The sequence below is a fragment of the Dermacentor variabilis genome, chromosome 1, assembly GCF_050947875.1.
Source record: "Dermacentor variabilis isolate Ectoservices chromosome 1, ASM5094787v1, whole genome shotgun sequence".
NCBI classification, from domain to species: Eukaryota; Metazoa; Arthropoda; class Arachnida; order Ixodida; family Ixodidae; genus Dermacentor; species Dermacentor variabilis.
Window position 1 is genome coordinate 174,050,408 of NC_134568.1, and position 15,194 is coordinate 174,065,601.

The 15,194-nt window shown below is 50.5% G+C and overlaps 1 protein-coding gene across 2 annotated transcripts in view; it reads left to right on the forward strand.

Moving 5' to 3' along the window:
- Pgls (6-phosphogluconolactonase) overlaps positions 1 to 15,194 on the forward strand; it is a 58,913-nt gene that overhangs the window by 19,823 nt on the left and 23,896 nt on the right. The window contains exon 5 of one of the 2 annotated variants that reach the window (XM_075699713.1): positions 9,298 to 9,510. The exons of the other annotated variant lie outside the window; for it this stretch is intronic. Within the exon in view, the coding sequence (XP_075555828.1) occupies positions 9,298 to 9,414 (117 nt within the window). The 3' untranslated portion in view covers positions 9,415 to 9,510. Of the gene's footprint in view, positions 1 to 9,297; positions 9,511 to 15,194 lie in introns of those variants that run through there. 2 annotated transcript variants of the gene reach the window in all.

Genomic DNA, 15,194 nt, shown 5'->3' on the forward strand with positions numbered 1-15,194 from the left:
GCACAGTCACGTGCTCGTCTATAGAGGGGTTCCTTCTTGCCCTCAACTGCGATAGTATAAAAGCAGCTGCCCCCGGACGCCAAAGGAGGGCTCCGATTTCTTCTGTTGAGTAAAGTGCACTCCCGTCTCTCTACTTCGGTCAACCTGACCGCCAACTCTTTGCGATGTTCGAATAAACAAGTTGTTTTGTTGTTACCAGTCGACTCATGCTTTGCCGGGACCTTCGGATGCTTCCAGTTGTACCCCAGGCCGCCAGGCCAACGCTACCCTTGGGGCTTGCGACCCAGGTGCAACAACGGGCGTCAGCGCCGAGTTCCCAACAACTCGTGCCAGCGGCGCGATTACAACAACTGTCTGCCAGCGGTGAGATCGCGACAACGGAGGCCAGCAGCGAAGATATGCAGTTGACTGTATGCTGAGCAGCTCAACGACCATCCGGGAGCAGTGCAACGAGCCCTGTGTGATGACTGGTTGCCTGCAGCGGAACGACTGCGCTGAATTCTTGGCTGCGAGGTTTGGTGAGTGCGGGACTTTCTTCTTCTGAGCTTTGCCAGGCTTTTGTTAGTGTCAGAAACAGAGCTGGTAATTGTGGTTGTCGTTGCTGCCGGGTTAGTTTGCGGCAAGACAATAGTAGGCAGTAGAGAAAGCAGCATTCAGAGCAGCCATGGATTTGAAGTCGTTGCGCAAACCGAAATTGCTGGAGCTTGCAAGAGAGTTGGGTCTGGATGTCTCAGACAAACTCAGAAAACCAGAACTGCTAAAGGCTATTCTTGAGTTAGAGGCTGAGGATGACGAGCTGTCGGAATGCCTTGAGACTATTGAGGAGAGGTCAAAAAGACAGGAGCGCGAACTTAAAGAGCAAAAAGAGAAACAGGAGCGCGAACTTAAAGAACAGAAAGAGAAAGAAGAGCGTGAACGTAAAGAAGAGAAAGAAAAAGAAGAGCGCGAACACGCTTTGGAAATGAAGCGTCTCGAGGTAGAGATGGAACGCGCTCGTAATGGAAGTCAGGCACACGGTGCAGGAGAACGCATATTGTTCAAAATGACTGACCTGATGCGGCCGTTTAAGCTTGGAGAGGACATTGGTTTGTTCCTGGTTAACTTTGAGCGAACGTGCGAGAAGCAGGGGTTCTCTCGGGAAACGTGGCCACAGCGCTTGCTCACTTTGTTACCCGGCGAGGCGGCCGACGTAGTCGCTCGCTTGGATAGAGAGGAGGCAGAGGATTTCGACAAAGTGAAATCGAGTCTGCTAAAAAAGTACAGGCTGTCAGCAGAGGCTTTCCGTCGGAAGTTTCGGGAAAATGAGAAAGGCAAAAGTGAGTCATATACAGAGTTTGCGTACAGGCTTATGTCAAACATGCAGGAGTGGCTCAAAGAAGAGAAAGCGTTTGGTGACCACGATAAAGTTCTGCAGTGTTTCGGGCTAGAACAGTTTTATAGTCTGTTACCGGAGAACGTGCGGTACTGGGTCTTGGATAGGCCAGACGTTAGTACAGTGGCTAAAGCCGCCGAGCTAGCCGAGGAGTTTGTGACGCGTCGGGCTTGCGGAGCTAAGGACGGTCAAAAGGGTGAATTTGGCTCCAAGTTTGAGAGGCCAAAGTTCACACCCATGAGAGCCAAGGGGAACACACGTAGTGCGGATGCGAGTGAAAGCAGTGCGACCGAACCTAAGGAGACGGCGGCAGCCGAAGCCGAACGCAGAAAGCAGTTCGAGACGAGGCAAGCGCGCGTTTGTTATACGTGCCAGAAGCCGGGTCACTTTTCGGCGCAGTGTCCGGAAACAAAACCAAAAGTTGTGTTTTTGTCAATATGCAGCACTGACGAGAACATGAAGCTTCTCGAGCCTTACATGCGAGACCTCCTCGTGAACGGGAAAGAGTGCCGAGTGCTTCGCGATTCCGCAGCTACAATGGATGTAGTTCACCCGTCTTACGTAGAACCCCATATGTTCACGGGCGAGTGCGCATGGATCAAGCAAGCCGTGGAAGCTCATAGCGTGTGTCTGCCGGTAGCAAAAGTGCTTATTGAAGGACCTTTCGGAGCGCTTGAGACGGAGGCCGCAGTGTCATCTATGCTGCCTCCCCAGTACCCGTACCTATTTTCGAACAGGTCCGATCACCTCCTGCGCGAGAAGGGGCTTTTGTTTGGTGAGGCTAGCGTTCAGGCCTTAACCAGATCGAAGGTTCGGGAGCTCGCTGCAAAGGCGGTGGTTGCGGGGCCGACGTTATCAAACAATGAAAAAGAGTCAGAGGCGCAGCAAGCCGATATTCAGAGCATGCCCGAACTGAATAAAATTGAGCCTGTAGCGTTGAAGGCGCCAGATACTGGAGAGGAAATGCCCGACACGGGAAAGTTAGAAGAGCTATCTGCAGATTTGCTCATCGCGCCTACGTCAGACGGACTTGATAGGTTGCTAAAAGTCAGCCGGTCGGCTTTAATAGCCGAGCAAAAGAAGGATGGCAGCCTAGAAAACATACGCTGCAATGTCAAGGAAGGTATCGCCAAGAAAAATGCTCGCTTTGTGGAAAGAGGTGGAGTCCTGTACCGGAAGTATCTAGACCGCAGAGGAGTGGAGTTCGATCAGCTGATCGTGCCTCAATGCTATCGTCAGGATCTGTTGCGCTTGTCGCACGGGGGTTCGTGGTCCGGACACCTAGGAGTTAAGAAAACTAAGGACCGTCTCTTGCAAGAGTACTATTGGCCAGGGTGTTTTCGGGACGCAGACCATTTCGTGAGGACATGTGACACCTGTCAGCGGGTGGGCAAACCAGGGGACAAATCGAGGACGCCGTTGAGATTGGTACCTATCATTACGGAGCCTTTTAGACGGCTCGTTATTGATACAGTGGGACCTCTGCCGGTAACAGCCACGGGGTACAGACACATTTTGACTGTGATCTGCCCAGCGACAAAGTTCCCTGAAGCAGTGCCGCTTAAAGAACTCAGCTCAGTTGAGATAATCAATGCACTACTGTCCATATTTGCGCGAGTTGGTTTTCCTGCGGAAATCCAATCAGATCAGGGCACAGTGTTTACTAGCGCTTTGACGACAACTTTTGTTGAAAGGTGTGGGGTAAAGCTGTTACACAGCTCAGTGTACCACCCACAGTCGAATTCCGTTGAGAAGCTCCACTCCGTCATGAAGCGCGTGTTGAGAGCATTGTGTTTTGAACATCAAACTGACTGGGAGCTGTGTCTGCCTGGGGCGATGTTTGCATTAAGGACCGCGCCGCATGCGGCTACGGGGTTTTCGCCAGCTGAACTGGTGTACGGTCGCTCGCTGCGATCTCCGCTTCGCATGCTTCGAGAATCGTGGGAAGGCAGGGGCGACGACCCAGTCGTGGTGGAGTACGTGCTTAAGCTCCTTGAACGCTTAAGAAGGGCACAGGAGTTGTCAGGTGAAGCAATGGCAAAGGCCCAGCAGAGGGCCAAGGTTTATTATGATCGGACAGCCAGGGCCCGTCGTTTTGAGGTGGGCGATGAGGTCATGATATTGCGCACATCGCTAAACAACAAACTAGACGTGCAGTGGGAGGGCCCAGCACGAATTGTTCAGAAACTGTCGGACGTTAACTACGTGGTGAGTCTGCCAGGAAAGCGGAAAGCACAGCAAGTTTACCACTGTAATCTGCTCAAACCTTATAGACAAAGGGAAGCAGTAGTGTGCATGATGGTAAACGTTCCTGAAGAGCTTCCGGTCGAGCTTCCGGGACTAGGCTCAGTGACGAACAGGGAAGACACCGGTCAAGTCATTAGTGACCTTATCAGTAAAGCACCGCTGTCGCCTGAGCAGAAAACCAAACTACACCAGCTCTTACAAGAGTTTCAAGGTCTGTTCTCTGAGAGGCCTGGTAGGACTTCTGTCCTTACTCATGATATAGAACTTACCTCCCCAGAGCCAGTACGATCCAAGGCGTATCGGGTGTCACCCCGCCAGAGCGATATTATGGAGGCTGAGGTAAAGAAAATGCTACAGCTCGGTGTTATTGAGGCAGGTGAGAGTGATTACACCTCCCCTTTGATTTTAGTTGAGGTACCGGGCAAGGAACCTCGTCCTTGCGTCGACTACCGCAGGCTTAATTCCATCACTAAGGATCAAATTTATCCGATCCATAACATCGAGGAGCGCCTTGAGAAAGTTAGTAACGCTCAGTTTATTTCCACCCTAGATCTTGTCGGGGGTTATTGGCAGGTTCCACTTACAGAAGAGGCTAGTAGGTATGCGGCGTTCATTTCATCAATGGGAACATTCCGTCCTAAAGTGTTGAGTTTTGGTTTGAAGAACGCGCCATACTGTTTTTCAAGCCTCATGGATAAAGTGTTGCGGGGACAGCAAGAATTCGCTTTACCGTATTTAGACGACGTAGCGATATTCTCCGCATCCTGGTCTGAGCATATGGCACACTTGCGGGCAGTATTAACCCGCCTGTGCGAAGCGGGCTTGACAGTCAAGGCTCCTAAGTGCCAGTTAGCACAGGCCGAGGTTGTCTACCTCGGTCACGTGATTGGTCAGGGTCGTCGCCGCCCCTCTGAAATAAAGGTGGCCGCTGTGCGAGACTTCCCGCAACCGCGCACGAAGACCGATATTCGGTCGTTCTTAGGTGTCGCCGGCTACTATCAGAGGTACATCCCCAGGTACTCTGATATCGCGGCTCCCCTGACGGATGCTCTAAGAAAGACAGAGCCGCAAACAGTCGTCTGGGACGAGACAAAGGAAAGAGCTTTTAGCGCCCTAAAGAGCGCACTAACAAGCCAGCCTGTGCTACGATCGCCAGACTACACAAAAGGGTTCGTAGTTCAGTGCGATGCTAGTGAGCGAGGCATGGGCGTTGTACTGTGCCAACGGGAAAATGGAGAAGTAGAACACCCCGTCCTGTATGCTAGTCGTAAGCAGACCAGTCGTGAGCAGGCGTACAGCGCCACCGAGAAAGAGTGTGCGTGTCTCGTGTGGGCCGTTCAGAAATTGTCATGCTATCTAGCCGGCTCGAGGTTTATCATTGAGACGGATCACTGCCCTCTCCAATGGCTGCAGACCATCTCTCCCAAAAATGGCCGCCTCCTGCGCTGGAGCCTCGCTTTGCAACAATATTCCTTTGAGGTGCCTTACAAAAAGGGGAGTCTCAACGGTAACGCCGATGGCTTAAGTCGAAGCCCCTAACGTAGGAATCAGCCTCAAAATTGTTTGTTACTGATGTTTTTCTTCCTGAGGCAGGATTTTTAACATATTGCTTTTGTTTAGTGTTTCAAAGTGATGATGTGCTTTCTAGTGCAATTTTCCAATTTGTGGACGCGTTCTGAGTGCTGCTAGACTACTGTAAGGAACTAGGCAGTGGTATAAAAGGGGAAAGAGCCTGGCAGGGCTTAGTGAGGGTTGTGCCGTGCTTGCTGACTGAGCGGTTGAGTTTCAGCGTAGTTCTAACGCTTGCCGGGAACGACAACCAAAAATGTGAACTCTCCCGAAGTCACTTTGCAGTGTCCCGTGCGAACCTGAACGAGAGAACGAGGCCTTCTCTGTGCGCTGCGCTCAAGAAACGTCGAGGGACGCCCGACTTCGGTTATGAGCATCATCGAGCGACATCCCTCCGGACCGCGGATGCAGACCCCTGACCATCGGGATCTCCTTCCCCCGGCGGGGTGGTCTGTTACGTTTCGCCTACGACGCGCGGTGTAGCCGGCGCGGCTGCAACAAAGCGGCAGACATTTTGGCCCGTTCGGCGCCGCCGCTACGCCTCCCCGCCAAGCGCGTCCAGGCATGTTCCGATGCCACGTGTCTTCATGTGCGTGTGTGAGTGTATGTGCATATTGGTGCCCACGCTTGTCGAAGCGCGGCAGCCGGGGAGAGGAGCTCCCAACAACTGTGAAGCGAGGGGGTCTGACAGGCGCCGACACGACAGTATGAGCCACCTTCTCCTCCCCATTGTGCCCGACCGGCGCCGACACGTCAGTGTGAGCCACCTTCTCCTCCCCATTGTGCCCGACCGGCGCCGACACGACAGTATGAGCCACCTTCTCCTCCCCATTGTGCCCGAACGGCGCCGGCACGACGGCTGCGTCACCTTATCCCATTGTGCCCGAGCGGCACAGTCACGTGCTCGTCTATAGAGGGGTTCCTTCTTGCCCTCAACTGCGAGAGTATAAAAGCAGCTGCCCCCGGACGCCAAAGGAGGGCTCCGATTTCTTCTGTTGAGTAAAGTGCACTCCCGTCTCTCTACTTCGGTCAACCTGACCGCCAACTCTTTGCGATGTTAGAATAAACAAGTTGTTTTGTTGTTACCAGTCGACTCATGCTTTGCCGGGACCTTCGGATGCTTCCAGTTGTACCCCAGGCCGCCAGGCCAACGCTACCCTTGGGGCTTGCGACCCAGGTGCAACAACGGGCGTCAGCGCCGAGTTCCCAACAACTCGTGCCAGCGGCGCGATTACAACACTACCAATAATAAAAACGCGACAAACCAAGGTCATCATGTGTCGATTGAAAATAGGGCACACATGTAGCACACACTCTTGCCTCTTGACCGGCGATGACCAACCTATCTGTTGTAAATATGACACATTGACTGTCCTACACGTCTTATTGGAATGTAGTGAAATTGAAGCTCAAAAAAAAAAATACTACCATTTACTATACCCTCAGCAAATACCACTCCATCTAGCAATGTTCCTTGGCATCGGGCCACTTTTTGATAGCAAGTCAGTTTTAGCCTTTTTAAATGGTGTATCTTTACTGCATGTTATACACACAAGTGAACCATTTGACAGCCTCTTATGGGAGGCTGCTGTGGCATTACAGTAGTTAGAGCATGTGCTTCCCTGCCCTTGCGTACAAGGACCCGCATGAGGTATTATTGCCACCCGAATATTCTTAAATCTCATTCTCACAACCACTTCACAGCATATATATTTTGTTCATAGCTTGCTTCACTTGACATAATTTTAATAAAGATACAGCATTTTTTACACATTTTACAGCCAATGTTTTAGGCCACTATACAGCCAAGGTACTGCATGTATGTCATTCGCTATTGAACGCATCATAACATACCTCGTACTCTTTCCTGGCGCTCTTTGGCCATTATTGGCCCTTGTGACGTTAAACCCCATACATCATTATGAAAGCCTGTTTTTCCCCAATGTTATGTGATGTTATTGGATATAGTAGTTATGGGGAATACAGGGATTTTTAAGCAGGGTTGTACCTACACAAAGCAGGTATCTACAGGACATTGCAGTGGTTTGCGAAACGTCACTATTTTTAGAAAAGATCCTGTGTTTGGCTAGTGTGTTGTTACTGTAACGCAGGCATTTCTGCAAATTCGGGGGGGCTGCCTTTTATGAATAGTGTTTGTTTCAACAGTGTGTAAGAATAGGCAGGTGGTGTAGCATTGCACACCCATGTACTTAGATTTAGGTGCACGTTAAAGAACCCCAGGTGGTCAAAATTTCCGGAGTCCTCCACTACGGCGTGCCTCATAATCAGAAAGTGGTTTTGGCACGTAAAGCCCCATAATTTAATTTTAATTGTAGCATTGCCTGGAATAAAACAGCGCACTACTCGGGATAGAGAGTGCTTGTGTGGTTTTGTCTTGCTCTGCCCTATCTATTGCACTATTTTATCTTTGATAATGTTTGCGTTTTAAGATTTGTCGGGCAGGTTGACTTGTGTTCGTTGCATGGTAAGCTTACTTTAATAAAATGCGGCTTGGAAATGTTTCGCAACTACGCATTAAAAAAACTGCACCGTTTGTTTCTTTACGTTCTCCATGATCGCTGCCATACGGTCCTAATATATGTATTTTGCTATTGCTATTGTATGCTATTTCTGAACAACAGTCATCACTGTACTTACTTACTACTTACCTTACTTCTGAGGAAGGCAAGTTACTTCAAGAGAACTTGAAGCAAACCGCTCAATACAGGATAGTGTTGAGAGGATAAAAATACGGCACTGTCACCACTGTAACCATTTCATCACCATCCTGTAGTTACCATTGTTTTCTTCAAATTCAGCAATATACCAACCAACCCAATTCTACAAGCTACTGTTCTTCGAAATATTTTCAAATGCGCAGAAGCATTTTTGGGCGGCACACTAAGCAAATCTTTTTAGCACGGTTCAATTGAATAACCTTGTTGCAAGATAAACCATGTATGAATCACTAAGAAGTTACTTGATTGTTAATCAACCAAGTCATCCAGCTCTAAAAACCAAGCCTTTCATCATGGGTTTTCAGGTGGGGTAAAATAAACAAGCAATCTGAGGCAGTTGGTTACAAGTTATGAATGTAGGAACTCTCTATTTAACTAATAACCACATTTTATAGTTTGGACACAAAACACATGGAGCATGAAGACCTTCTAGAGTGCATAGGAACCTTGCAGTATTTATAGAGAACAGGAGCTGAATTGAAATGGCACAGACATCAGTGACAACGTACGACACTACTGAAACGAGACACAAATGCAATATTGTCACATTGTACTAATGGTGAAGTACAAATACTGCGTCACAAAACTAACCCTTTATTGGGCAAACCTGTGCATAGCCGCGAGCACAGTCGGCGATCGTCAAAATCTGACGTGTAGGTCAAGCGCGTCGGCATGAGCAGGAGAGTTTCCGATGAAACTCCACGTGAAGTAAGTGGCTCCCTGGATTGTTGAAGCACGATCGTTGATGGAGCTGGGGCTGTCATCGTGGCTGGTGACTTGATCTTGATTTTTTTCTCCGCTCGGGTATTATTCCGTGCTCCGGGTGCAAGTTTTGTAGCCTGCGACTTGTTCGATGGTCCGACCTTTGCGGTTCGGGCTTGTGCTTTTGGCTTTGCGGGTGTGTCCAAAACATAAATGATGACGCACCTCCAACAGATGCCACGTATTAGTGACGGTGAAAGCCACAGTAACAGAAACTGTAAGCCATGACACACTCTTTATTGGGTGAACCTGTGACCTGGAAAAAAAAAAAAAAGCAAGTCACGCTCAAAGCACAACGATAGCAGCGTGCATAGTCGGCGTTCGGTGAAATCTGAAATGCAGGTCAAGCGCGTCGGTTTTAAAGCGAATAGCTTTGGTTCTTTCAGCCATTTTCATGGTAACTCTGTGGTACGACGGTGTTCGGACTTGGCCGAGGGAAGGTGAGGAAACGTGCCAACGGAAAAGAAAAGCGCATGCTCTCACAGGCAGGGGAAGAAAGTGGAAGGGGGCGGGGGAACGAAGCGACGACTCTTCGACTTAGGTGGCATTTTAGCACACTGACTAATTTAGGGTGGTTTCCTTTCTACTAATACAAATTTCCATTTTCAGAAAGTGCTTCACGCAAAGGAAGGAGAGCCGCGCCTGCCAGCGTCGCTGGTTCAGCCCACCAAAGGCGATGTCGTCTGGCTTTTAGACAGCGCGGCCGCTAGCAAGCTGCCCAAATGATGCCTTTTCATGACACTTTTGTCTTTAATCAAACAACGAGTTGTTTGTGCCCCAGAATGGGGCATATTGGACTTCCAATAAAAGTTTTACCTGTAATCTTTCTTTTATTTCTGTCTGAAAGGAAAATGTACGGTTGTGGTACTTGTCTTGCGGGCCAGAATGGCCACCAGACACTAATCCAACATTTGTGGTGCAACACTAGCGCTTCCCTCCTAAATAACGCAAAAGTATTGTAAAAGCATGAGAGAGATGATTGGGTTTACGTGCCAGAACCACTTTCTGACTAGGAGGCACGCCGTAGTGGAGGACTCCGGAAATTTCGACCACCTGGGGTTCTTTAACGTGCACCTAAATCTAAGTACACGGATGTTTTCGCCCCCATCGAAATGCGGCCACCGTGGCCGGGATTCGATCCTGCGACCTCGTGCTCAGCAGCCCAACACCATAGACACTGAGCAACCACGGCGGGTATTGCAAAAGCAAGTTACGGACAATATGCCTTCTAAATCAAATGATTTCACATCTTTCAGCACCGTCATACATTCCGCAACCAGGCTGGAAAACATACCTGGCGCCGTCTAAATGTCGCCAGTTAATGTTAAGTTTCACACTCCTTCGCGTCTGCACTCCCATTCGTTTTATTTTTTGACGTAAAACATGCTATTCTATTATAGCTTGCATCTTTGCAACCGTACTACCCACGCGCCTTACTTTGGTATCGTTGCCTATAGCAAAGAAGCCGTTACTCGATTATGTTCCGCCTGTGTAGATTGCGCTGTTGTCCGGCCATGCATGACGCAATCAAAGCTAAATTTCGCCTCTCGGCGTTGAGCGAGGCATAGTTCGGCAGTACGTTTGTCGATGCGAGCGGGAGTGGTCGCGTTTAAGGGAGCTCACTCAGCCATAGTAGGTATCCATCAAACTCAAACCTGTGCTCATCCGGAGTCTACATGTGTACAATTTTTCGCAGAATTATTATACTTGCTCGGGTACACCACCAGTAGGGGGAGGCGGGGTCATTTCTTTACACTAGTGCGCAAACAGTCTACAAAACAAACGGGCCCACTATGAATAGGGAGTGAGCACGATTGCAAAATTAGACCGTAAGACCCCCACTGGTCATTTCATGTCAAACTAACCAGCGTTTTTTTTTTGTTTTCGATGCGAAAGCATAAAATGGCCCATTGAGCGAAAAAGTCAGCCTCCGTAGCACGGAAACGGCACCTGAATTCCCATTGGCTGCGACGCCACGTCACGAACGCGCCTCGACGGAGCAGAGCGAGCTAGTCGGAACATCTGCTGAGCGTTCATATTTCACCTCTTGTTTTCCTTCCTTCCTCCTTAGGTGTATTTTTGTTTACCATTGCGAATTTAATTGAAAAATAAATATATGCATTGGCGGCTGCGCGCAAACTATGTTTGCCACACTAATTCATAATTTTTTATATTTATTTATTTTGTAATGGGTGTACTGAACAGTTCAGATGGTAGCGTCTGTTCGTAACCGAGAGGGCAGGTGACGCACAGCAGGAACAGCTGGTTGCCCGAACGGCTCACACTCGTGCTAAGCACTGGCGATCCGGCTGGCCCACTGGTTGCACAGCAAGCATGGAAGAGACGATCTGACTGACCTTGTTCTTGTGCTCTTCTTCATTACAATTACCCCCGGTGCAAAAGCGGAGCCATCCTGGCGACTTACGACGTGGAGACGAGTGGGTCATAAACAACATCCCGTCCACGGCGGCGCTTATCGGATGTCGATGTAAGCGGCTCTATGACATAGTTGACCGGAGAGGTGCGTTCGACGATGCGGTATGGTCCATCATACTTTGAGAGAAGTTTTGTCGAAAGTCCAGGCGTGGTAAAAGGCACGGAAAACAAGACAAGTGTGCCGGGAGCGAAGTTCGGATTCGTAGCGTCGCCATCACCATTGGCTTTCTGTCGTTGTTGGTCGGCAGAGGGGAACTTTCGGGCTAATTGACAACATTCCTCGGCGTATCGGGCGACGGATGAAACGGGAGCACACTCTGACGTGTCTGGTGTATAAGGCAAAACCGTATCGATGGTATGAGAAGGATCGCGATCGTAGAGAAGAAAGTATGGAGAAAAGCCTGTAGTACTTTGTGTAGCCGTATTTGCGTACGTGACAAATGGGAGTATGATTTCCCAGTTTGTATGCTCCGATGAAACGTACATTGCGAGCATATCACCAAGGGTGCGATGGAAACGCTCTGTAAGCCGGTTAGTTTGAGGATGGTACGCCGTGGTGGTGCGGTGAACTATGCGGCATTGAGCAAGCAGAGCTCCAACCACCTGTGACAGAAACACACGGCCTCTATCACTCAGCAGCTCCCGAGGTGGGCCATGACGAAGAATGAAACAATGGAGCAGAAAGGATGCAACGTCACTGGCGTTCGCTGCAGGTAGAGCAGCGGTTTCAGCATAGCGTGTAAGGTGATCAACTGCGACAATAATCCATCGTTTTCCAGCGTGTGTTAGCGGTAGCGGCCCGTACAGGTCAATTCCCACACGGTCGAAGGCACGAGCAGGGCACGGAAGCGGCTGTAATAAACCGTGGGCCGGATGAGGCGGAGATTTGCGGCGTTGGCATTGCGGGCACGAGCGGACAAACTTTTGGACAAAAGTAAACATTCCTCGCCAGTAGTAACATTGCCGCAGGCGCTCATACGTCTTCAAAACGCCTGCGTGTGCACATTGTGGGTCAGTATGGAAAGACGCGCACATGTCGGAACGCAAAATCCTAGGGATAACCAGGAGCCACTTGCGGCCATCGGGCTGGCAGTTGCGTCGATACAAGAGGTTATCCCGGACAGCAAAATGGACAGCCTGGCGACGCAGGGAGCGGGAGATGGAAGATGCAGGCGAGCCAGAAAGGAGATCCAAAAGAGAGGCCACCCAAGAATCCTTGCGCTGTTCTGATGCGAAGGTGTCGATGTCGACCGAGGATACCGCCTTAATGGCGGAGAGGGAGGCCGTGTCGTCTGGCAGCGGAGAGCGGGACAGAGCGTCAGCGTCAGTGTGCTTGCGACCTGAGCGGTATATGACGTGTATGTCGCATTCTTGAATGCGCAGAGCCCAGCGGGCAAGGCGTCCAGACGGGTCTTTTAAGGAGGATAACCAACAAAGGGCGTGATGGTCAGTATAACCACATTGAAAGGCCTGCCGTATAAATAAGGGCGAAGCTTCCCGAGTGCCCAAGCGATGGCCAGGCATTCTTTTCCTGTGATGCTGTAATTGCGTTCCGCTTTGGTCAGCGCACGACTGGCATAAGCAACGACGTACTCGGAGTAGCCAGACTTGCGCTGCGCAAGGACAGCGCCAAGGCCAATACCACTGGCATCGGCATGCACTTAAGTTGGGGCGGTGGGGTCGTAGTGTCGCAGTATAGGCGGATACGTCAGGAGACGGCGTAAGGTCACGAACGCGGTGTCGCATGCAGGAGACCAGGAGGATATGTCGTTAGCTCCACGTAAGAGTTGTGTCAGAGGTGATATGATCGAGGCAAAATTGCGAACAAAGCGTCTGAAGTAAGAACAGAGGCTGATGAAGGCGCGGAGTTCTTTGAGTGTCTTAGGTTTCGGAAACTCTGCCACAGCGCGAAGTTTTGATAGGTCGGGGCAAATGCCGTCTTGTGATACGAAGTGACCTAGAATCGTGAGCTTGCGCGCGGCGAACTGGCACTTTTTCAGGTTCAGTTGCAGGCCTGCGTTGGTCAAGGACGTCAACACTTGCCTAAGGCGAAGAAGATGCGTGCTGAAATCAGGGGCGAACACAACGATGTCGTCGAGATAGCACAAACACGTGCTCCATTTTAGGCCGCGCAAGATATTGTCCATCATTCGTTCAAAGGTAGCAGGCGCATTGCATAGGCCAAATGGCATCACATTAAATTCGTACAAACCATCTGGAGTAATGAATGCAGTTTTAGGGCGATCAACTGCTGACATCGGGACCTGCCAGTAGCCCGAGCGCAAATCCAACGAAGAGAAGAATTTAGCGCCTTGTAAGCTGTGTAGAGCGTCGTCAATGCGCAGTAGAGGGTAGAGGTCTTTTCGCGTTATCTTATTAGGGCGGCGATAATCGACGCAGAACCGAATGGAACCATCTTTTTTTGTGACGAGAACCACCGGTGATGCCCACGGGCTATTGGAAGGTCGAATGACGCCGCGCTGAAGCATGTCGTCCACGTGCTCACTGATCACCTGACACTCCTTGGCGGATACGCGGTACGGGCGCTGCCGCAATAGCGCGTTGGAGCCAGTGTCGACGTTGTAGCTGACGGTAGACGAGCGACCCAGAGTAGGCTGAGCGACATCAAAAGAAGAGCGGAACTGGGCAAGCAGGTGAAGAATCTGGAAGCGCTGCTCGGAAGTAAGGTCATCGGCAATGAAAGGTGAGAATAAGTCAGGTGATGGCGGAGCAGAAGTGGCAAGTGCACAGAAGTCAGTGAGCTCTGCATACAAAGCATCCGGCACGTCGGTTATAAACATGTCATCAATAGGCTGAACATGGCCAAGTGCTTCGCCGCAAAGAGCCGTCAGGGCTGTAGGAAGGGGATTGCAGACAACGATGTCGCTGAAACCGGCTGAAATGTCAAGCGTGGCGAAAGGGAGGGGAACGTCTTTGCGGGTTATGAAGAGTTCCGAAGGAGTGAAGAGGACAGCGCCTTCAGAGATAGCGCCACAGAAGACGGGAACAGCGGCAGACGAGTACGGCGGTATGGCGATGTCTTCTCGAAGAACTAGCTTAGCGGGAAGAGAAATGGCGCCGACGAGGGGCACGTCAGACAGAGGCGATAATTCGACTTCAGCACGTGCACAATTGATGACGGCGTTATTTCTCGAAAGAAAGTATCACCCAAGTATCACGTCGTGAAAACAAGACTGCAGAGCCACAAACTCCACAATGTAGAGAATGCCCTGAATAACAACTCTAGCTGTGCATGCTACTGAAGGCTGAACTTGCTGGGCGCTTGCTGTGCGAAGAGAAAACCCAGAAAGTGGCGGCCGAGGATGTAGCGCAACGAGTGGTTGACGAGGAGGCTGCGCGGCGACGGATGCGTAAGTAAGTGGCGCGGCGACAGGGTACTGCTGATGCTGCATTGGTAGAGCCTCAGCAACTTGGTCCTCAATAACCCGCCGGAGCGTAGGGGCAAGCTGTGTAGGAGGCTGTTGCGGCAGCGGCTGCTGTTGGGGTAGCTCAGCGAAGGGTAGTAAAGAAAGCTGACGTGCAACTTCCTCCCGCACGAAAGCTTGGATTTGTGTGAGCAAGGGGGAGCGATCAGAGACTGCTGTCATGGAAGAGAGGGCCTTGTCAGCCACTGAAGGGCGCCTGGTCAACTCGCGCTGCCTCCTCAACTCGTCGTAGCTTTGGCACAAGTTTATGAGCTCTGCTACGGTGCGCAAACTCTTGGCGATCAACATTTGGAAAATGTCATCGGCGATGCCCTTCAAAATGTGCTTCAATTTGTCATTTTCGGTAGTAGAAGCATCCACACGTTTGCATAGGTCGAGAACCTCTTCGTTATAACAGGTGAATGTTTCACCGGGTTGTTGCGCTCGCTCTCGTAACCACTGCTCGGCGCGCAACTTGTGGACGGCGGGGCGACCGAAAACTGCATCGAAACAGGTCTTGAACGCGGACCAGGACTGAAAGTCGGCTTCGTGATTTTTAAATCACAGGTGAGCCAATCCCGTAAGGTAGAATATGACGGCATTTAACTTGGCGGTATCGCCCCATCGATTGTGCAAGCTCACCCG